The sequence below is a fragment of the Pelodiscus sinensis genome, chromosome 1 (genome assembly GCF_049634645.1).
Source record: "Pelodiscus sinensis isolate JC-2024 chromosome 1, ASM4963464v1, whole genome shotgun sequence".
NCBI classification, from domain to species: domain Eukaryota; kingdom Metazoa; phylum Chordata; order Testudines; family Trionychidae; genus Pelodiscus; species Pelodiscus sinensis.
This window is the reverse complement of record NC_134711.1, coordinates 70,787,520-70,811,801: the sequence shown is the minus strand read 5'-3', so window position 1 is coordinate 70,811,801 and position 24,282 is coordinate 70,787,520. Positions and strand designations below refer to the sequence as shown.

The 24,282-nt window shown below is 42.6% G+C and overlaps 1 protein-coding gene across 6 annotated transcripts in view; it reads left to right on the top strand.

Annotated features, from left to right (window-relative positions):
• The window catches only part of PPP1R12A (protein phosphatase 1 regulatory subunit 12A), a 181,790-nt gene that overhangs the window by 84,131 nt on the left and 73,377 nt on the right, over positions 1-24,282 (top strand). For all 6 annotated transcript variants that reach the window (XM_075932387.1, XM_075932351.1, XM_075932358.1 and 3 more), the window contains exons 3-5: positions 1,496-1,614; positions 19,273-19,432; positions 22,698-22,842. In XM_075932387.1, coding sequence (XP_075788502.1) covers positions 1,496-1,614; positions 19,273-19,432; positions 22,698-22,842 — 424 coding nt within the window. The remainder of the gene's footprint in view (positions 1-1,495; positions 1,615-19,272; positions 19,433-22,697; positions 22,843-24,282) is intronic.

Here is a 24,282-nt window from a genome sequence, read left to right as displayed (position 1 = left end):
AGGCTTATGCTGAAGAGATTTGTGACTCATGCTTTAATCTTAAGATTTTTAAGGCAAGAACATGTGTGTAGTGTCTAGTACAATGGGACCTTTGAGTGCTACTCTTAAAAAGAAAATTTGTAAGAAAGAGTAATCGCATGGATAGAAATGATAAGGCTGCAATCTAAAGTGGTGCTGATGCTTTTGTCACTATTGATTGACATTTTGACATAAGTAAAATACAAGTTTGGTTGCTAGTTTCCAAAAACTTCATAGGCTTTTTTAGTGTAATAGAGATAAGTGAGTTAATCAAGTTCTGTTAAAATGTCTTCCTTATAGCTCCTTGTTGGTACCATCTGATATTCCAAAACCAGAAATAAATTGCTCTTGATCTGGAGGTTATTCTGCCCACATTGGTTTTAAAATAAAACATTTTGATACTGAAACACATTAGACACCAAGCTGCGGGAAGACTCAACCTACCTATACAAGGGTGTTGGTGTGGGCATGCATGCACATATATATTTAATGTGTGCCCACTAGCACGAACTAGCATCACTCCTCCTGTGAAAAGTACAGAAACTTCACCACCTGTTAAATAGGAAGGTGCTCAGATTTCTACCTGTATGCAGTCTTGTACCTTGGGAGTGTCATCTCTAATACACAACTTCATCTAATATGTCTCTAAATTTGAAGCCTCATTCTTTCTCGATGTTGTAATCAAGAAAGAATATTTTGTGTCTCCTACAGATGCCATACCTTTGTGGCTGCTGCTGTACTATAGGCCTTAAGTATGCCATTCCTGCTGTAACCTCTTGGGCAGGGGAGGAGGTAGAAAGAAGACTTCAGTTATGGCCTTCTTCTGTTCATAGGGAAAAGCTATCAGCAGTTGTACTGTGAAATTGATGTGGTCAACAATTTCTTTGCTGATTAAAGAATTATGAATAATGATAGTGAAACTAAACAGTCTGGGGTAACTTTTCTTGTTGCTTGTCAAAGTTAGGAGCAGAATTGGAGGCATTGGAAATATTATTATTACCAGGTCTGCCAAGTATACTGTATCAACCTTTTAAATGTTTTCTTGCAATCAGAAGTACCAGGAAGGTAAACTTTTTTTAAATTTTAAAACTTGATCGTGCAGTTATTGATGCCCCTATGTTGTTCATGGAAACTTTTCATTTACCATTGGATTGCCTCTCTTTGTGTCCCAAGACATGAAGATGTTTTTCAGTATATGACTTTGGATTTTGTCAGTGGGTAACTACAGAGATTGGTCCCATATACTAAGATACAGCTTATCTGAAAGGCTGGCATAAATATCTAACACTTGTAGGTAAACCTATGGTCTTATTCTTCTTGTATATGTATTGGTTTGTAATATAAAATATTTAGTTGCAGAGTGATCCCAGGTTCCAACAGCTTTGGTTGTTTCACTGTACCAGTTTCATTAATTTGATGCTCACCATATGTTTTGCTTGGTTTCTAATTCTTTTCCCCTCCCCCCCTCCGTTTACAGGTATTTAATTAGTCAAGGAGCACATGTAGGAGCTGTTAATAGTGAAGGAGACACTCCATTAGATATTGCCGAGGAAGAGGCAATGGAAGAGCTGCTTCAAAATGAAGTAAATAGACAAGGTAATGTGTAAGTCTGGTATTGCCTTTTAAACTTAAGTATATTTTACAGAAATACATTTTTTTTAAATATTTGAAAGTCCTGTTTAGTGCTCCTCCCCCAAACACTCATGGAGGATTACTTCCTTTTGTTCTTGAAAGGAGTACTTTTTCTCCTAGTTTACAATTCTCCACAACACTGAATTCGTCTGTTATCCAAACCAGGTAGTGTCATTTACTAGTCAGTAGGATGACATGACACTAAAGGGTAGATGTCATCTGGGTATTAGTATGTAGTTATAGTTCTAGAATCTTGGATTAACATTTGGTGACTACAAAAAGATTGACTATAGGATTTGTACTCTGATTAGCATGAAAAAAATACACCAAGTAAATTAGTACTTTGCTATCATATTGTACAAAACTACTTCTCTCTTAGTTTGGTAGAACACAATTTTTTTTTAAAAGTATTGCAGGATATCTGAAGTGTATTGTCTTCAGTTTGTGCCTTATCATAGCTTTGTACGTGAAGCTGATTTTTGATACATTTGACTTCCCTAAAATGACATCCTACTTTTCCTTAATACTACACTGAAATATAAGAAATCTCACTCAATTTGGAAAATACCAACAATAAAATAAAATGGTTTTGTATTCTACCTTTTGGGGAGGAAGAGGGGAGAGAGAGAGAGAGAGAGAGAGATCGCTTCACCTTAGATGCACCAACACCACTGTGCCCACCAGTCAGAGATTGTTAGTAGTAGTGCCTGCCCCCTTCCCCCCCCCCCCCCCCAGCTGGTTGCACACGCTAGGCTCTGGCACGAGACACCTAGTGTGTGTAATGTGCATACGTGGCCAGCCGGCTCCTCCGTTCTTCTCTGACCGCCACTGGCTTCGGTCGCAGATCAGCAGTCACCCTCACAGTCAACCGTTTCCATCCTTTCAGCTAATCAGCTAGCTTTTAACTTCAAACCAACTGAATGGATGCTATTCACTTAAAAAACAAAAACAAAAAAAACCCGAAAAACCCACCAAGGATCTCCATCAGGAGGTATTCCCGCTGTCTCCCGCGTCTCCACTTTGAGAGTGGTTGTCGTTGTTCTAGATGTTACTCAGGTCATGCCCTGCTCCTCTGGTTTTAAAAAGTGTCCGGGCTGTGGTCTGTCTATCGCTGTAGCGGACAGGTACTCTTGACTACTCTCTAGGACAAGACCACAATACAGAGCGCTATCAGGACTGCAAGAAACTGACTAAGCGCACAACGAGAGCCAGGCAGCTACAACTCCATGTGTTTCAAATAGAGACAGCAATGAAATATCCTTCAGATGCTCCCCTAAACTCTCCCCTCAGGCATAACCCACCAGGGGCAGAGGCGAGTGAGAGGGTTATTCCAGCTAAAAGCCCAATCACCAAACTGAAATCTCCCTCCGTAAGGAAGAGGTCTCATACTTCCTGGTCTACATCCCCAGCGAGGAAAGCAACAAATTCAAGACTTGACACTGCTCCCCCATACCATCAAGGGGGGCAGTTCAGAATGCAGGTTCTGGCTCCCATAAAAACCACAACCACAAACCGGGTCCTTGTCCTTCCTCACACAGCTGCACAGCGAGGCCGATGCATAAAGCCGCCACTCTGGCACCGGCTGAAATGCTGGCAGGAAAAAAAAGCAGGTGCCAACAACCCCACGATCTGCAGCAGTGCTGACCAAGCACTCAAAAGTGCCCAGCATTTCTCCTGGTGCCTTATGCACTACAGGCATCTTCTCCCCCTCCCCCCCCCCCCCCCCCCCCCCCGAGCATTATATCACCAATGGGCCAATGCGGATATAGAGAATTCCGCAGTTCACCACAGTGGTGGAATTCTCTATATCCTCGGTGCCAGGAACACTGCTTTCCAGCACTGATGGTACCCCCAGCTAGTACTAATTCTTCATTTTCCGCTACTCCTGGGGCTTTTATTACTGTGCTGCCGTGACTGAGCAGGAAGACTTACCTCAACCTAAGAATTCCTTCCCGAAACCGGTACACCCCCAACAATGGCAGCATCACTAGGGCCCACCATTCATGCCACTAAGTTGGTCATATTGGGACCCATGGGCTACATTCAGACAACAGCCTGGTCCCCAAGCGGGGCATTATTACCATATATCTGCCAAACCTAAACCTCCTAGCTTACACTTGCTGAACAAGTCTGAATTCTCTGAATGCGAAGATGACACGGAGACTGCAGGGGTGGAACAGCCCTTACCTGTACACACTTCTCCATCCTCGTCGGCAGAGGCATTTATGTCCCCATTAACGAGCGTGGGGGATGATTATAAGTCTTTTCAGGACCTTTTTAAGAGGGTAATTAACAAACTGGAAATATCCCTCTCCAATCCTCTGGATACACAGCATAAGTTAACTAACATCCTTCATGCCTCAGTGAAAACCAGACTCTCAATATCCATGAATGAGGCATTGATGGACCCAGCTAACCTTCTATGGAAAACACTGGTGACAATCCTACTGCAATTGAAGAGACTTGATCGAAAATATTATGTTGCCCACAAGGCTCCTTTGCCAGCCTCCAGCTGCGCATCGCCAACTACATAGCGCTTCTTTCCAAATATGCACATCATATCTTTAATCAATTGTCGACTTCTTTTAAAATTCTACCAGACAACAAAAGAGAACAATACAAAGCTCTGATGGAGGGCTGCCTAATATCTAGAATTGCGATTCAGTTTGCCCTTGATTCCGCAGATACAGCATCCAGATCTCTGGTGTCTGCAGTGGTCTTGAGATATGCATCCTGGCTCCAACTCTCAACTTTTCCTGAAGAAGTCCAGACCACAGTTGAAGACTTTCTATTTGAGACATCCCGACTCTTCGCAGACACTACAAATACCACTCTTCAGTCTCTGAAAGACTCCTATGTCACTCTCTAAATGCTTGACATCCAACCTCCTGCCAATAGGAAGCAGAACAGACAATTTAACTACAGATACAAACCAACGCCTTTCAACCACACTAGGCAATATAACAAACAACATTGAAGACAGCCCAGATGTAGATAATCATCGGAACAACCCATCACTGAGCAGGCTCCAGCACATCGATCATTTTGAAGCCTTGGTCGAGGGTTGGACAGCCCCCATATATCAACGGCAACAATCCAAGCCTTACACCATATTTGGCTCCAGACTAGCAGCATTCTGTCCTGCCTGGCAATCAATTATGACCGACAAATGTCTTCTCAAGATCATCAACATGGGCTATGTAATTCCCTTTACCTCCAACCCCTACCCACAACCACCATCCCCGTCCTTCTTCAGGGCCCCGTCACAATATGGTGTTCATGCAAGAGGCACATCGTCTCCTGAAATTGGGGCCATAGAAGAGGTACCCTTCAAGCACGGAGGGAAAAGGGTTTTACCCTCACTATTTCCTCACAATAAAGAAAACAGGGGTTGGAGACCTATACTAGATCTCAGTAGACTCAATCAGTATGTCCAATGCCAATGATTCAAAATGATAACCCTCACCACAGTCATACCGTCCCCCGAGAAAGGAGATTGGCTGTCCACCCTTGACCTTCAGGATGCTTACTTCCACATTGCAATACACCCCTCACACAGACGCTTCCTCAGGTTCACAGTGGCAAACCAACATTTCCAATACAGAGTACTGCCCTTTGGCTTATTGACTGCCCCAAGGGTATTCTCAAAGGTGTTAGCAGTGGTTGCTGCCCACCTCAGAACAAGGGAAATCACCATTTTTCTCTACGTCAACGACAGTAGCCTCACCATACTCAGCAGGCACTGACCTTTACCCAGGGCTCTTTCGACAGATTGGGGCTATGCATAAACCCAGCAAAGTGTGTCTTGCACCTGACACACACTAGATTTCATTGAGGTTTTGCTCCCACAGCCCAGATTCACAGCAATTCAGGACCTGGTCCATCTGGCACAATTCAGCCCCTGTATAACCACCAGACAGTGCCTGTGCTGCCTCGGTCACATGGCAGCCACCACCTTTGTCGTGCCTTATGCATTCCTGCATATGAGGCCGATGCAGACTTGGCTCAGGTCAGTGTACAGACCACATGTACACCTGCTGAACTAATCTCTCAATATTCTATGCAGCATAAAGGCATCCTTACCTAGTGGACAAAGCCCAACAATGTATGCACAGGAATTCCGTTTCAACGGACCCCCTCCCCCCCAATGATCACAATAACCACAGATGCCTCACTAACAGGCTGGGGGGCTCACCTACAGGATCAGGTAGTCCAAGTCAGGTGGACATGGGATGAAGAACGCAGATACATCAACTTGCTAGAGCATAGAGCAGTCCGTATAAATGCATGCACTTCTCCCACATAATACTCAACAATACCATGTGTATGCTGACTAGCAATACGACAACAGTGCACTACATCAACAATCAGGGTGGCATCCGCTCTTGCCAACTCTGTCGGGAAGCAGTACAGTTATGGAAATGGTGCATTCCTCACCACATTCATCTCATAGCCACAGTCATCTCAGGCAAAGACAATATGTTAGCGGATGATCTCAGCAGGAACTTCTCCCTCAACCACAAGTGGGAGATCAACAGATGGGCCATCAATCAGCTGTTTCGCAAATGCGAATTCCCTATGGTGGACCTTTTTGCAACACACAAACTCACTGTGCCCTCATTATTGCTCCAGAGCAGGACTGGACCCTGACTCCCTGAGGGATGCATTCAGCATCACATGGGACGCACCTCTAGCATTTGCATTTCCACTGATCCCACTTATTTACAGAGTGATGCTAAAGATAACATAGGACCGAGCCAAAGTGATACTGCTGGCACCAAAGTAGCCAAGACAGAGTTGGTATCCAGCTCTATTACACATGGCTAGGCGTCCACTACATTGCTTCCCCCCATCCCGTCACTGCTCATGCAAGAGAACGGGAGGATCCATCACCCTGCCATCCAGTGCCTTCACCTGCATGTGTGACTCCTTGATGGTTAACCATGACAGAGATCCACTGTCCTATAGAAGTTCAAACCATTCTCATGAACAGCCGCAGACCTGCAACAAGAAAAACCTATATTCAAAAATGGCTTCGTTTCACCAGCTGGTGTTCATCTAGATGTTACAACCCCACTCATACAGAAATCCTGCTCATACTTACCTACTTATTAGATCTTTAAAACTCAGGTCTATCCCTCAGTTCTATCAGGGTCTACCCCGCAGCCATATCCATGTTTCACCCACCTCTACTACAGGATCACTGTTTTCTCTCACCCATCAATCAAGAGATTTATGTGAGGTCTGTGTAACACTTTCCCACCAACTAAAGAACCAGTCCCCACCTGGAACCTTAACCTAGTACTAAGGGCTCTAATGGGCAAACTGTTCAAACCACTAGCAACGTGTTCCCTCTTCCACCTATCCATGAAAGTGGCCTTCTTGGTGGCAATTACCTCCACATGATGAGTGGGAGAGTTGGGCGCACTAATGACCAACCTGCCCTATACGGTCTTCCACAAGGACAAGATGGTCCTCCAGACCTATCCTAAATTCCTTCCCTAAGTATTTACCTCATTCTATTGTAATGAACCAGTTTACTTACCTGTCTTCTTCCCCAAACCTCGTAGTGACGACAGGGAAAGAGGGCATCTGCAGGGCAGTGGCTTTCTACTTGCAACGAACTCTCTCATTCCACAAAACACCTCGCTTGATAGTCTCCTCAGCAGAGAAATCTTGGGGATTACCGATCTCTAAACAGACTATCCAAGTGGATCTCAGACTATATAAGACTGGCTTATGCTATATTCAACAAACAGCCTCCTTAATCCATACGTGCACACTCTGCAAGGGGCAGTGGCCACTTCCACTGCCTTCCTCCACAGTATCCCCACGGACAAGATCTGTAGAGCAGCCACATGGGCTTCTGCTAACACTTTCACTTGTTGCTATGCCATTCAGTCATATGCAGACATTCACACTCCATTTGGCCTCTGTACTTTCAGCAGCCGAACAGGCCTTCCAAAGGCCCCACCTCCAAGCACTGATAACTGCTCTGTAGTCATCTACAGTGGAGCACCCATGGGAACACTTCTCGAAGAGGAAAGGAAGGTTATTCACCCTGTACTGTAGCTGGAGTTCTTCGAGCTGGTTGTCCCCTTGGGTGTGCCACTACTTACCCTCCTCCTTTCTGCTTCGGATCCTGCTTGGGTCCAGATCAGAGAAGAACTGAGGAACTGTCTGGCCGCGCATGCTCATTACACACACTAGGTGTCTCGTGCCAGAGCTTAGCTTGTGGGGCCAGCCGGGGGTGGGGGACACTGCCACTAACAATCTCTGACTGGTGGGTGCAGCAGCACTGGCATACCTAAGGTGGAACACCCCTAGGGACAACTATCTCGAAGAACTCCAGTTACTGCACTGGGGTGAGTAACCTTCCCTTCTCACTAACATAGTTTGATTTTACTTGTTTGCAATTTAATAACTTGTAATAAGAGATTAGTGAAAATTTCACTAATACACACACGCACAGTATTCATAAACACAAAACATATACAATATATTTGAGGTAACTTTTAATACATTTTGTTTGAGACATGAATCTTAACCAAGGCAGGGAAGCCTGTCAATTTATCAGTCTCTTAGGGAGCCATAAATAATGGCTTTTGGGGTAGATATGGAACAGTGAAAGTCGGCTCTTTGTTCAAATGCAGGAATTTGAACTCTTATAGGACCACGCTAGTAATAGCATGGCTCTGTCATGCTGTAGTTGAGGCTAAGATTTTGATTTGGTTAATTTTAGTACAAGTCAAAGGCAAAAAACAAAAATTCAAGGTCCGTAGAAGTCTCTGAGATCTGCTTAAGTCACAAGAATCTGTGACTAGCATGACTAAATTATAGCCTTAGTTATAGATAATATAACTTTTAAACTTCTCTTTTTGTTGGAGACCAAGAATATTTTATGTCTTCATAAAACATTTCCACTGCTTACTAGGATCTTAGAAGATATTTAGGGGTAAAATAGAGCTAAATAACAGCACAAAACACTGAGCCAGGACTGGTGGCTGTAAACAAGCTTTATGGGACCATGGGAAACTTGGCCACACCCCTGGTAAGTGGATATAGGGCTAACTAAAATCATGCTGGACCATGGATGTTGCTGGACTAGAGAGATTTAGCCTTTATATTAAGGATTTTAGATGGTGTGTAATTGAATAGTCATGTAACCACATGACATTTTAGTGGTTACATGACTATTCAATAGTGCCTGCAGGCAGGGCCAGTAGGCGATGTGCTCCCGACCACACTCCCAGGAAGCAGCCTCTGTTGGCGGGACATCAGACACTCCTTCTCCCCTCTTTCCCCCTCCCTCTTCCTCCAGACAGCGTGCCAAGTAGGAGCTGACCCGTGAGGGGACCCAGTTTAAAAACCAACTTCCGTCATAAAGGCTCCGCTTGCCATGCCACATTGCTATCTTTGATAGAGGGGCAGAAGCATGGGGAGGCAGCAGCCCTTTTTTGCCGGGGTGGGGGGGAGGATCCAAGCTCCCCATATGAGATGCTGGAGCAACCTCTGTTTACAGGGAACTCGGACCTCCTGCTGACAGTTTCTGCTGCCACAGAGTAGCTTCTGTCCGCGATGAGCTCGGGCCGCCATGGACAGAGGCTACTTAATGGTAGCCTCTCCTTCTCCCCTCTCCCCGTTGCCTCTATAGAGGTGGGGGAGGGGCATGGGTGGAACTGTGGAGCTGTTGCTGGAGGGGGACCAGCTTTTAAGCCGGCTCCTCAAAGCACTGGCTCCTGCTTCCTCCCTCCCTCCACTGCCTCTGTAGGAGACAGCAAGGGGGGAGAGGGTCCCGTGGTACCAGTACATATGGAGCCTGCCCTTTCATCCTAGGTACTGCTGCCTAGATCATAGGTAGCAGCACTGAGGATAAGTGGATCTGGTACTTCTGGGGAGACGACTTTTAAGCCAGCTTTGCTTGAGAAGTGGTGCCCACTCCCCCATCCTTGCTGCCTCGGTGTCAGAGGCAGCAAAGGGGTGGGGGATGCATGTAGTCGATAAGACTAACCAATAAGCCCAGGCTTATTGCTTAATCATATAGTCATCTACATGTTGATATCCCTACTGTATATTAAACAGAACATAAAGATAGTTAGTTTCTGGTGTGACCATTGCTTTTTAATGTTATGGTGTAATTTATTTCTTTCCACTCCAGAAGCGTGTTTGTATGTTTTTTCCCCAATACACAAATAAGGTTAAATTTTGATCCTGTGTTCCTGGGATTTCTGATTAGCATCTTGCTGATTGCCTTACCGCTTTCTTCAAAATTTAAATAGAACAAAATGAAACTCTGGTGGTAAGGAAATTTCTGAATGTGATCTGATATACTGGTGTCTTACTGGTGTATTACTGAATCAACAAACATAGAAAGAAATGAGCCTCATTTTTCAAAATTGTATGCATACCTCATCTGCATATAAAGTTACATATATAAAACATTTTTTTCTTGTGGGACAAGCGAAGTCATCACGTTACTCTGTGTTTCCCTGTCCCTTAGCCTGTGCAGAGTCAAAAGGGGAAGCAACATCTATGGCTTGGGGTACTCCCTGTGCTTTCTGCTGGCCACCGGCTCCTCTGCAGGAAGGTCAGTAGGCCCTGGTGGGAAGCAGCTCTAGCTCCCTGTTCCGCTCCCTTCTGCCAGGCTCTGGCTTCTGCAGCCTGGCCACCTCCTCCCCTGGCTCCTGAGTCCTGCCAAGGGCAAAGAGCCGGGGCTGGTGTGGCCTCAGCAGCTGTGGGAAGAGAGTTGGCAAGCAGGAAAGCATAGCGCTTAGCAGAGACACCTAGGCCAGAATGGAGCCTGTCCACCACCTCCTCCCCAACAGGCCACCCTCTCTGTGCCCACAGCTCCACCACCGGACTCCTCTGCTGTGGGCCTGCAGTCCATCTCAGCCTTGCCCGCCTGGCCGCTGTCACTAGTGACGAGCTACTCTCCGTCGAATGGAGGCTTGGCTTCCCCTCCGGTCAGGCTCTCAGCCGTCATGGCTTCCAGGGCTGAGACCAGCATGGCTGGGAAAACTCATCGCAGGGTCAGGTGGATGGTTATCGGGGGAGGGGGCAGGGAGAGCCATGGCTGGCGTAGCCTCAGTGACGGAGGAGGAGGAGAGAGTTGGGGCTGGTGCAGCTTCGGCAACTGGTGGGGTTGGCCAGCATAGCAAGTAGAGGGCACAGCCCTTAGTAATATTATATGAAATATCAGTTAAGCAATACCAGGATTGCTCATACAGTTTCAGTCAGTACACAGACACACACTTCTTACAATCAGATCAATAACTCAAATGTGAACTTCATAGAACCATAGGGCTGGAAGAGAACTCAGGAGGTCATCAAGTCCAGCTTCCTCTCTTATCTCTGAGTAGGATTAACTCTGAATCATTGTGCTAACAATTACAACTTCAGCTAGACTGCTGTTTCGACAGTAGGTGAAATATCCAGCTGTTCTGGGATTCAGTCTGGAGCTTGGGTAGAATTTCCCATCTACCAACCCCCCACCTCTTTGTCCTAGTACATAATACAGCAGTATACAGAGCATCAAACAAGTTTTAATAAATCTCTAAGGGGAGGTGTATGCAATTGGCCCCCCCTTCCAGTTATGCAAGAATTCAACCTTTTGAAGCTTAGTCTTGAGGAGGTGACCTTTGTCTTTTGATAACTTGTTACATGAGGACAAGAGCAGAGGCGCAGACCATTTAAAGGAGTGATTCACAGATTCATGGAGTTGCTTATTCTGAGTAAATGCAAAATACCTGTTTGGTAGGGTTTGAAGGACTGAACATCTCCTAGAGCCCTTCTTGGAGATGGGATGGTCTCTGGAAAGCATATTATTTTGTTGTCCTTAATGCTTTAATCTTAAGAATAAATGTGCTTGCTTAGAAAGAGCTGTGATAACATGCTGGGAAGCAGTTACGTTATTCATAGCCTCTAAATGAGAAAGCCAAACAGGCCTATTTAAGCAGTCTTACTCGCTGGGGAAATGCTCTGTATAGTCAGGAAACTGGGCAGCCCAGAAAATCACATTAGAGAGGGAGAGAGGAATGATTCTCCACTGAAGAGAGGTAACCACTCAGGAACCATACACCTCAAAATTTGATGTTCTTGCTGGCATCATGGACAGTGAGTACTGGTGCAGTTGTCCTTAACTTTGCCTATAACATTCTCATGCAGAGAAGCTGTCACTCAGCAGGACCAAAGCTTGCAGGAGTAACTGTGAAAGGCAAAATATCAATATTTTGTTGGAGAAAAGAAAACATTTTTGTGGCAGCATGGTTCTTTTTATTTTAACTGCAGCTTTTTGAAGCTACTCATGAGTTTTAGAATGGTAGAGTGAATTCTGAAGAAATGAATTGGTGGGCAGAGGCCAGATAAAGTATGTGGTTAAAGGTGCTTTTTTACCACCAGGGATCTGCAATATATAATAGTGAGATTGAAAGAATTATGCACCCTTCCGTCAAATAGAAACAATGTAAATAGTAATTATTGGGGTGTGTTTGTATTTTTTTTCTGAGGGAGTGTCTCCATTAAATGCAGTGTTTGACTCAACCTTATTTATATGCATACCACTGGTTATATATGGAAACATGTTCCATGAAGTAAAAGTGAGTTGATTTTTTTTGCACAGTGTACCTTAGGCTGTGAAAGGTTAACCCAGATACAGGAGGCCTTCGAGATGTGACCTCCTGAGTTCCAAACCCTCCCCCGCCACCCCCCCCACATACTTATAACCATTTTTGTAAGCGCAGCAAGGGCCGGAAACCCCTGACTCATGTTCTCGGCCTGCATTTACAATGGCACGTGGCACCTACTGTAAATAAGCGTTCAAGTTACGATGCTCCCGACTTGCAACACTTTTTCTGGAACCAATCACGTCGCAAGTCGGGGACCTCCTGTAACTGGTAAGCATCACCCATTAAGGGTGATGCTTACCTGTTCCAGTTAACCGGTGAGGGCTGGAGCAGCTCCCTGTGAAGGTCCAGCCAAGGACAGGGACTGCTCCAGTAATCCAGAGAATCCCTCTGTCCATGGTGGGTCCAGGCACCCCACAGACAGAGAATGCTCCAGTATCCAGAGCCTGGGCACCCCCGCCTGTGCCCTCTTTAATTGGTTAACTAATAAAATGGGGTTTTACGTGCCTAGCATACCTAGGCTGGTCATTTATCCTCTTTTATAGAGGACAGTCCCATTTTTTGCTACTCTGTCCTCTATCGGATATTGATATAGAGGCAACCTGTCTTGTGTCCTCTTTTTCTCTTGAGACCAGAGGTGAAAGTAAGCTAGTGTGCCTCTGTTGCAGCACTATGGCAAGAAGCGGGCCGGCTGGGGCACTTGGCTGCAGCTACTCCTAGCTGGGCCATGCTCCCAGGGCCTACAGGCTGCCTTGCTAAACAGCAGGTAACCAGGTAGGTGAAACAGGGAGCAAGGGGAAAATGCTTAGCTTGAGCCTTCCTCTTGCTCCTGGCTGCCCAGGGGAGAGCAGAGGGAGAATTCAGCAGGCTGTGAACTTTCCCCTCGCTCCCTGAGAGTTAGATGAGAAATGAGCAGCAGTGACCTGGTACGTGTGGTAGCAGCCCCCTGCCCCCAGCCCTCCTAAAATGGTGCCCTTGCTCCTTCCTTCCCACTCTGCCTCCCCATATTCACTCTTATACCCCCAGGCTTGGGCCCCTTCTACCCACAGCCCTGACTCCTGAACAATCTCCTCTCTCCCCCCCTCCCCCCACACACCCTCTACCCTTAACCCCCTAGGGTGTGTCTAGACTACAGGGTTTTGTCGACAAAGTGGACATTTGTTGACAAAACTATTCCTGCATCTACACTGCTGCTGAGTTCTGTCGACAGAATGTCGACAGAACTCAGCAGTTTTGTTGACGGCAGTAAACCTCATTCTGCGAAGAATAACGCCTTTTGTCGACAGAGTTCTGTCGACAGAAAGCATTATTGGATCTACACTGTCCTTTGCGTCTACACTGTCATGTCAACAATGCGGCTTGCTTTGTCGACAGAACTGGATGTAGTCTAGACCCTCTTTGTTGACAGAAGCTTTGTTGACAATCTGTTGACAAAACTTCTGTTGACAAAAGCCTGTAGTCTAGACGTACCCCTGTAGACTAAATGAAATCATCCTATATTTTTGAGGTATCTTGATGGCCACCCTAAATTTACCTATAAACATGTCTTTCTTGCTAGTGTACTGTGTGAGTGATTTAGCATTTTAATTAAGATTGTTTAAGAAAATGCTTGTTGAGCAGCTTATTTATCTACTTAAGAACTACATTGTACTACTTTTTGCTTAATTAAGTTCAAAGCATTTAGACTATTTTTCAGTCTGTTCTACTAACAATTTTTGAATTGCTAGCCTACCTGAGGTAAAGTTGGCAAGCATTTGTAAAAAGTCAAATATTGCTGAGCTGAGAGGCACTGCATCGCCATCTATAGGCCATTTGGAGAACATGATTTACATGTCCTATAAGCTGTGGATTTGGTTATGTTTTATCTCCTCTGCACTCCAAGAGAAACTGCTTCTCAGACATGTAAAGTTCTTGTTTTATTTTCAAAACAAAAGTTAAGAGGAAATTTCATTTAAGGAAATATGAAACACATTTACCCTTTGAATGTACATACCCAGTACGTGTACAGAAATTAAAGTTTCTCTAAGAATATCATCTTGGCCTGTCACGTGAAAAGTTCATCTCCCACTTTGGTGCCAATTGTAGCACAGGATGTTTTATTTAACCTGGCACATTTTGTTATGACTTTCACCATTTTCTTGTGTTTGTGGAAATTTGATTGTGAAAATTACTTTGTCCTTTTGGCAACATTTGCTTCCTCTGTAGCTATTAGTCTCATGAGATGCAGACGTTTGCTAGGTATAGCAACAAATGTCTAAAATTCTTTATCCTGGTCATAACAAAAAATTGTCAATCCATGTTTAATCTGAAGTTTCTTTGATCTCCATGCATATGACTAACCTTGAACAGTGCAAATACAGGCCTTTTGAGGGAGTTTTCTCTTTTAAATTATGAAGTTCCTTCCTTACTGTCATTGGAACCCTTCTCTTTTTTGTTGATGGAAAGAGGTCTTGGGCTTCTTTCTAGAAAACATGAATGTGAGTAACTTTACACACAGGCTAACTCACTGTACGTATGGGGACTAAAAATGTTAAATAGTGAGTAATTTACTACTTGAGTAGTCAATGGAATTTCCATCGACTACTCAACTAGCTGATAAGCACTTCTGCATTTCTCCTTTGAAATGTACAAGAGCCCCCGCTGGGAGCCCCCTATTACTCCATGCTGCTGCCTCTGTATCAGAGGCAATAGTGTGGGGTGGCAGGGGCGCTGGTCTGAAGGGAGCTAGTTTAAAAACCAGCTCTCTGCGCAGACGGGCTGCCTGATGCCCAGCTTTGCTGCCTCTGATACAGATGCAGCAGCACCAGATGGCAGCAGCCCATGTCTGTTGGTGGTCCAAGCTCCCCACGGATAGAGGCTGCTCCGTGGGATACAGAGCAGCCTCTGTCCATGGGGCAACCTCTGCCAGCAACAGGTCCAGGCTCACCACAGATAGAGGCTGCTTTGCAGTAGTCTCCCCCACTGCCTCTGATGGAGGTGGCAGCGCTGGGAGGAGAGGGAAAGGGAGCAGGCAGCACTGTGGAGCCAGTGCTTTGAGAAACCGGCCTTTAAGCCAGCACCCCCCCCCAGCACTGGTTCCTGCTCCTCCCCCGCTTGTTTCCTCTGATTCAGAGGCAGCAAGGAGGTGCAGGGGAATGTGTGTAGTTGAGAAGATTATCTGATAAGGCTAGGCTTATTGGTTAATTGTAAGTCAGCTAAACAAAGCCATCCCTAAAAGAAACAAGGGCAGAAAAACAATCACATAGCTAGTTTTGCAAAAAATGTATGCATTGTATCATACCCTGATGGCAGGGTGAATAAAAATTGTTGTTTTATTTTTATTGCAATTAAGTTTCTTTTAAAACTGTTTAAAATTAAATTTGAAATTGACAACCCGTGTTAAAGCCTAAATTTACTATATTAAATTTACTGCAGTGAGCACTCATTTTAATGAGTGTTCTACTTTTTTAATTCCATTAAGAATCAGTGGGAAAACATCTTTGACTTTTGAAGTCTGCTCAGGTTTGAGGAGAGAATTGTGAAAGTCTATATTGCAGATATTTTAATCTGTATATAAATTGTAACATCTCAGAGCGATCAGCGCACTGCTGTGTCCAGACTCAGGGGTTTTTTCGGGAAAAGTAGCCTTTTTCCGAAAAAACTTGCCCTGCGTCCAGACTCAAGCCGCGTTCTTTCGAAATTAAATCGAAAGAACGCGGCTTTTCTTTCGATGGTGGTAAACCTCATTTCACGAGGAAGAACGCCTTCTTTCGAAAGTTCCTCTTTCGAAAGAAGGCGTTCTTCAATGTAAATAGGGCTTCTTCGAAAGAGAGCATCCAGACTCACTGGATGCTTTCTTTCGAAAAAGCAAGCCGCTTTTTTGAAAGTTCAACGTGCAGTCTAGACGCTCTCTTTCGAAAGAGGCTCTTTCGAAAGTATCTTTCGAAAGAGGCTCTTTCGAAAGAGGCTTGCAGTCTAGACATAGCCACTGTGACACACATGTACATGAATTTGACCAGTTCAAACACAGCAACGAGTTTGGTTATTTCTGCTCCCATGGGCTCGAGTTCCCATGGGTGTGGAAGTGCGCCAGCATGAAGTGTCCAGGAGAGGTTGGACCTCATTGAGGTGTGGGGAGATGAATCCATTCTCTCTGAGCCCCAGACCAGCAAAAAGAATGCCAGAGCTCCAGAACATGGCGGTGGTGGGTGTGTGGGAGGAACCTCAGGGAGCCTAACCTTCCAGGATCTTGGGAGGTAAAAGGTAGGTCCATGGGCCTTCCTGAGCTACCCTCCCCCTTCAAGTTGCCACTTTTCATTTCCCTGCTGTTTTCCCTAAATAAAAACTGCTAATTGAACAACAGTCTGTTTATTGCTTGTACTGCAGGGGTGGGGTGGTGGAGTAAAGGCAAATACAGGGGCAATGTGTTGAGAGAAATGTAGAAGAGTCTCAAAACTGGCCATTGATAAAACTGCCCTTCAAGGCATCTCTGTTTTGCGCTGCCTCCTACTGTGCTCTCCTTGTATACAGTATTTATTTACCTCTGATACTTAAAATGCAAGGAAATAATAACTACAGGCAAAATTTACATCAAACATAATATTAATCTCCAAGCATGAGTCCACTTCCTTCTTAATAGTTCAATAGTGTCAACATACTGATATTCTCATTGTTCTGTTCATTTCAACAAACCTGTTGTCCTCATTATACAATTAACTCTGACCTTCTAATGCTTGATGACAATTATAATAAATTTGTAATCTTAGAATTCCACATACCCTACCCCAGACAAAAATAACATAGTTATCAAATACAGTGTGCCCAGATTTCCTGTCCTGATGATAAGAATACTTCAAATTCAGGCTACATCTGCCACTGATTAAATCTTTGCATATGTTCTAAATGGTTGATAGCCACATTCTAATTTTTGATACCCTCAATTCTGAGGCTTGACTGGAAACCCTCAGAGTACATGGTAAATTCCTCTCTGGAATTGCTCATGGTTACCTTGAAGCCATCAACTAGACTAGAGCAGTGGTGAGCAATAACTGGCCCATGGGCTGGACATGGTTAGCCCCGCTTGCAAGCCCTATTGGGAGCTGATGGAAGTGATGTCCCAGTCCACACCATTTCCCATAGCTTCCATTGGTCAGGTCCGGGGATCTATGTCCAACAGGAACTGCAAGAGTCTGTACCTGGAGAGGTGTAAGTAAATAATGTGGCGACAGCCTGCCAGGGGCTAACCCTGAACTAGATCCTGAAGTTACTGTCATCTTTAGTGGATTTAATAGTAAAATTTGAAAATAGATTTCAAAGTGAGGGTCAGATGCAGGTGCTATTGTGATTATAGAGCTGAACAGGGGACGCAAGAGATTGACTTAATTCCTATGTGATTTGGGCAATTCTTTTAATCTCTGATGTACTTTGTCTGCACACTAGGGCTGAAAAATACTTTTCTGTCTGTTACCACATCCATTTAGATAACAAGATCTAACCAGTAGATAATCATACGTTTGTGCAGAGCCTAGCACAGTTTGCTTCTCAACTCACTTGCAAAGACAATAACTAACGGTAAGCATTTGAAATCCAGAACACCATGCTCAAGGTTATGATAGATGCCGTTCACAGCTCCATTGAAGAGTGTTTTGTGTAAGATTGGCTTCCACGCTAGTCAAACAGCCCATGGTCTTTATTACAGGTCAACCAATTTTGATTTGAGCTTTTGATAACCACACTTCCTAGAGCTGGGTGGGTGGGTGGGTGTGTGTGTGTGGTGTGTTTTTTTTTTTTTTTGTATACTGCTTTCAGCTGTTGAGTCCAGTTTTCTCATTGAGCACAAATGTCAGACTCTTGCTTAGTTACAGCCCCCATATCTTTTCTGTTCACTGTTAATTGTTAATAGTTTTCTGTGCTCACCTTGCTGTAGCTAGTCAGTTAAAATGTTTGTGCTGGGTGTTTTCTGCTTACACAGGGAGTATGATATTGACATCTTTGGAAAGTGCTTTGACATGTATTTATGGAAAATGCTGTAGAAGAGATTGTAACATTCTCATTTTAACACTTAGCATCCTTTTATTAACTTTATACACTCTAAATTGCTTAACAAGGCGGCCCCTGACATGCAAGGTGATCGGTTCCTGGGGAAGCATTGCAAGTTGGGGGTGTCCTAACTCGAACCCGCATTTACGATAGGCACCATACGCCATCATAAATGGGGGCTGAGGACATAAGTCGGGGGTTTTCAGCCCCTTCTGCACTTACAAAAATAGTTATGAGTTCAGGGGGTCGCAACTTGGGCTGTCTTAAGGCAGAATTTCCTGTATTGAACTTTAAGTGTTCTTTCTATTCTGCCCTTTGTTAGAAAACAGTAAAATTTGTATTACGAGAAGTAAGGGGAAAGCTCATGATATGCTTCTATTTATGCTGCAAGCTTTTTTCCAAGGTCAGGCTACCAGGATGAAAAAAAATCATCTTCCCACAGAGAAGCCAGAAACTACTTTTTATGAAAGATTTTTTGGAAAGCAGCAGTAACTCTAAAAATTAATGTCTTAATTACGGGAAACATAATTTTCAGCAAACATTGCTTATATCTTTGCACATGTAATTGGAACCCCTTTGCCACCCCCATCTTGTTTTTCAGCATTTATCACAAGCTCTATGATATAGGAATTATCACATTATTTGAGATGCAATGGTACAATAACGACAAATTATTCATCTTTTTAATAGTGACCACTGTAGTAATCATCATCACCATGACAATGTAGGCTTAAAATAAAAAGGCCAATTTTTAGTAGGTCTCTCAATGATTCTAGGGGATATGAATGTAAAAAAAATGCATTTGTGCAAAAATAATGTTTTCATGTTAAAACTGATGCTCCAGACTCTTTCAGTGTGTATTTTCAATACAGAAATTGTACTGTTTACCCAGCTCAGTTTTTATTGCCACATACAAGAAATGTACAGGAATTATCAGTTAACGATGAGTTTGTTTGAAGTGAAACTTTCTTTCTCCAATTAGGGGTTGATATAGAGGCAGCTCGAAAAGAAGAAGAACGAATAATGCTTAGAGATGCAAGACAGTGGCTTAACAGTGGCCGTATAAATGATGTCAGGCATGCAAAATCTGGTGGTACAGCACTTCATGTAGCTGCTGCTAAAGGGTATACAGAAGTTTTAAAGTAAGTATTATTTCTAAATGGTAGAAATAATGGTCTCCAAGCTTGTCTAGACATTAGTGGAAAATAACTTGGCATTAATATTATTGAAAGTTTGTGAATTGCATCTTGGAAGCTTGTGATCTTTACCTTTACTTATTTCTCACAGTTATGTTTTTCTGTTTTCAGCTGACCTTGAAACTTTATACAATGTCGTGACTTTTACTTGAGTTATTCAAAACTTAGTATTGTACACATTGAATTTGAATCTTCAATATCACCATGGCAAAAAATCCATAGTATTTCTAAAAGATATTTTGACTTAATATATTAATGAAAATGGATACCTTTCTTTTATGCTAGTTATCTTCGGGTGGATATACATGGATTAAAACCATGATTTATTTTTTATGTTGTAAAAATAGTCCAGAGGTTGTAGTATAAAGTTATTCAGGTTTGAGAAGAGAGAAAAACGAGTAATTTTTAGGGAATGGCTTTAAAACTGATGTCAATCATTAAGAGAACTCAGCTGTTTTCTTGTACATCTTCAGGCTTCTCTTATCCTTATGTACTATTGCCTATTTACACATTTGCCTATTTACAAATGATGTAAATGTGATGACAAACACCAACGAATTAGCTGATCATATATGGTATTGAAGCAGGTCAGACAGAGGCCTTATGAAATGCTCTGCTGGGCTGTCAGGTGGGCATCCCAATGCTAATTTTTGGTCCCAGTCCATAATTCTACAACTCTAACATAATGTTACACAGGTTCTTTGCTTTTTTGTTGTAAATTTTCACCATCAAATTTGTATTTAGAGCCAAAACTTTTGTTTAGAAATATAAAGATCATATTTTTGAACCAATAGTTTTAGAAAACTTGAAGAAAAAATATGGAATTCAAGAAATATTGTACAGCCCTGGAGGATAAGCAAAACCAGGTTCAAGTTAAAAAGACATTTTTTGTTATAAGGAAAGCAGCGTGTTCACATGCCTTATTAATATGTTAAAAATAGAAATGGGAATGACAAAATGAGTTAGAATATGAGATTTTGTGTTAATATAATTAAAACTTGACAGATCCAGAATCTCTAATGTAAGTTCCTCTGAGTTCTTGAAATATCTGATGTTAGGCATTAAGAGTTATGGAGTTTATTTTTTTTAGTTACTAGTTGACTAAATTTAAAGATTTCTGCTGCTCATTGAGACTGCTATATGTATTCTGCACTTTTCTAGTTTTGAAATACATAAAAAAGATTCTCCAAGACCCTAACTGCTTATATTTTATACTAGTGATCTATCTACCTCTGACATAACTATTTTGAAAGGAAGTAAAATATCGTATCTTTAATAAAAACACATGTTCTCTGATTTTCTTTAAAGTGACTTATGACCACTTTGGCATTGTAAAGTGGTTTTAAAATGAGTATAAATGTACTCTACTGCTTTGCCAGTGCATGAACAGTGAAGTTCTTTACAGTGAATGTAAGTAAGAACCCCTCATTGAATAAACTTCACAGCTTGTGACACTGTCAAAACCTTCTCTACATACCAAAGCATAGAAAATAGAATTATAGCAATATCATTATTATTTATGCTTTTAAAACTCCCAATGGGAACAATCCATTCTAATTTTTTTCATATAGCAGAGGAATAAAAACTATACTGAAAGTCAATTTTCATTCCAGAGCAGTGACATAATTGCATGTTGTAGCTGTCAGTTTCTGCATGTGGACAGGCCCTTACATTAGACTTATTCACAATATTATTATAGGCTATGTGAATAGTATCAGTCACTGTTTCAAAAGTAGAGATCTCTACACACATGCACTTCATCTTCTGTTTGATAAAATGTGTGCATTTGTATACCTGCCAAATATTTTGTTATCTTACTTAATTTAGTTAAAATTACATGACATTTATTAACTCAGACATTTTATTAAAAAAATTTTTAATTGAGTGTTCTCCCCATCCTAAATCTCCAGCATGGATTATTAAATATTATGTTAGGGGAAAACCATATCACATCAAATTATCTCAATATACTTCCAGTAGGAAAATTGGTTTTTGTTCTGGTAAGATCTCAATATTTTCAGCTAAATAGTGTTTGCTGCTCTTAATTTTTAAGAGACATTGTTTATGAAAATTACCTCTTGGATATATAATTTTTCTTTTTCTCTAAATATGCTGACTACCTTTTTGGAGGTTTATAACTCATTTATACCCTTCCATGGTTCTTCAACTGTTAGACCAGGTCACTTCATCAGTCTATTTAAAAGTTAAATCATTGGAAGATGCTACTTTTAGGACACTTGACACTTTTGTTAATATTATGGTATATGTGATCTCTCTCACTCGCACACAGACTCACACCCATATTGCTAAGGAATCATTCAAGGAAGTATTGGCTGATTATTTATGGTTCTTGACCTATGAAATCAGTAATGTTGAATGTATGATGAAGGGACATTGATTTGAGCGGTCTCACAGGCTCTGAGAAAAGCTTCATTGATGGATCTAAGCACTGTTTTGCATAGCACTGGTCACATGTGATCTTAAAGGGATGACCTCAGCACCAAAAATTTAATTAAAAAAAATAGTACCAGATAGTATCAGAGGGGTAGCCGTGTTAGTCTGAATCTGCAAAAGCGGTGAGGAGTCCTGTGGCACCTTATAGACTAACCGAAGTGTTGGAGCATAAGCTTTCATGGGCAAAGACCCACTTCGTCAGATACATGTAGTGGAAATTTCCAGAGGCAGGTATAAATATGCAGGCTAGAGATGACGAGGTGGATCCAATCAGGGGAGGATAAGGCCCACTTCTAGTAGCTGATCTGGAGGTGTGAATGCCAAGATAGTTTACCTATTATAACAAGATCTGACCATTTTTGAGCTTTTATGGTCATATTTTCCTAAGTGGGGGGGGGAGGGGGGGAGAGGAGGAGAGTAGTTTGTATTCCCTGTTCCTGTATAAAACTCTCTCTCAAAGAGGGAGAACTGTCTAGCAATATGTAAAATGTTAAATGCATGTGGACAAAATAGGCACTTTTTTATTTATTTGTTGTCATGATCTTGGGAATTTTAGTGTCTGAAAATATTTCTTGGTAAGATGTGTTGACTTTTTTTAAGTCGAGTGTTTGTTTTAACATAGACTTACTGCTCAGACACAGAGAGAACAGTGAAATGAAAGCAAGAAAAATTAAAATTGTTAATGATTTATCACTTAGTGGCAATTTAATTATTATTGGCATTGGTATAGTAGATCTAATTCTTCTAATCCCTTCAGGCTTTTAATACAGGCTGGCTATGATGTAAATATTAAAGATTATGATGGCTGGACACCACTTCATGCTGCTGCTCATTGGGGTAAAGAAGAAGCATGTCGAATTTTAGTGGAAAACCTGTGTGATATGGAGACTGTCAACAAAGTGGTAGGATTTTTATGTAATCCTTGTCAAGATGCAAAGTTCTGGTCTCTAAAGTGACTTTAGAAGGCAGGGTAAGAACAGTAGCAATAATGTACCGTTCCTGTACATGGCATTTTTTGTAATGCATGTTTTGCAAGAACCAGCATGTTGTGTGCTCAGATTTTTTTTAAATCTGTTTTCTAAATTGACTTAGATGCCTGACTCAACTTTGTACTTCATTTTCAACAATTGATCCATATGGTCTCCTATTTTTCTTTAAAAATTAATCTTGAAACAAATCTAATGAACTTATACTGCAGTAGAATTTTTCTGAAAGTTTAGGGTCAAACAAATTAAGGTCTTTGAATTTTTTATTTCTAATTTTACCAAGTTTCTTATTTTCTGTATATTTTCTTAGTCTTTTTGGCTTGTCGTAACTCATCAACTTTGTTTGCACTCCAGACTGGCTTTGTTTCACCTAGGTTAAAAATACTGGTGTCTTTGACTAGCATTGAGCTACAGGACAGTAAAATTATTAAAAGCAATTTCTGCTTATGTGCACTGAGATGTTAACACTGCGTGCTGTTTTTGGACTTACTAAATAACCTCGGACATCCCTAGTTGATGAGTCAACCAGCGGGCTGGCTGTGCTGGGACACACACAACCCTATACCTGCAGCCAACTTCAGGCAGGGGGGTTGTTCCAGTCCAGGTGGGCCTGCCGCACCGTGAATGGGGAGCATTGCGGGCCAGTCAGGTTGGAGCAGCTCCTTGCCTGCTTGTGGTGTGATATGGTGAGCCCAGCTTGGCCAGAGCAGTCTGCTGCACCATGGGCAGGGGGGAGGATGCTCACCCACCCCTGTTGAAATGGTTAAATTTAACATTTGACCGGTTAACCAATTAAACAGGATTTTACATCCCTAGTATCAATGGCTACATCTAGACTACAAGCCTCTTTCAAAAGAAAGCATCTAGACTGCAACCACTTCTTTCGAAAAAGCGAGCCGCTTCTTTCGAAAAAGCCCTGTTTGCATTCAAGAATGCCTTTTTTCGAAAGAGCACTTTCAAAAAAAGGCATTCTTCCTCATAAAATGAGGTTTACCATGGTTGAAAAAAACACTGGGTTCTTTCGATTTTATTTCAAAAGAACAGGGCGGCAGTCTAGATGTTGGGGAAGTCTTTTTGAAAAAAGGCCACTTTTTTCAAAAAAATCCTGTAGTTTAGACACCTAGGCTGTGTCTACACTGGGCCACTTATTCTGGAAAAGCAGCCGCTTTTCCGGAATAAGCTGTGAGCTGTCTACACTGGCCGCTTGCTTTTTCGGAAAAGCAATGACGATCTACTGTAAAATTGTCAGTGTTTTTCCGGAAAAACTATGCTGCTCCTGTTCGGGCAAAAGTCTTTTTCTGGAAAAACTGTTCCGGAAAAGGGCCAGTGTAGACAGCACAGTAGACTTTTCCGCAA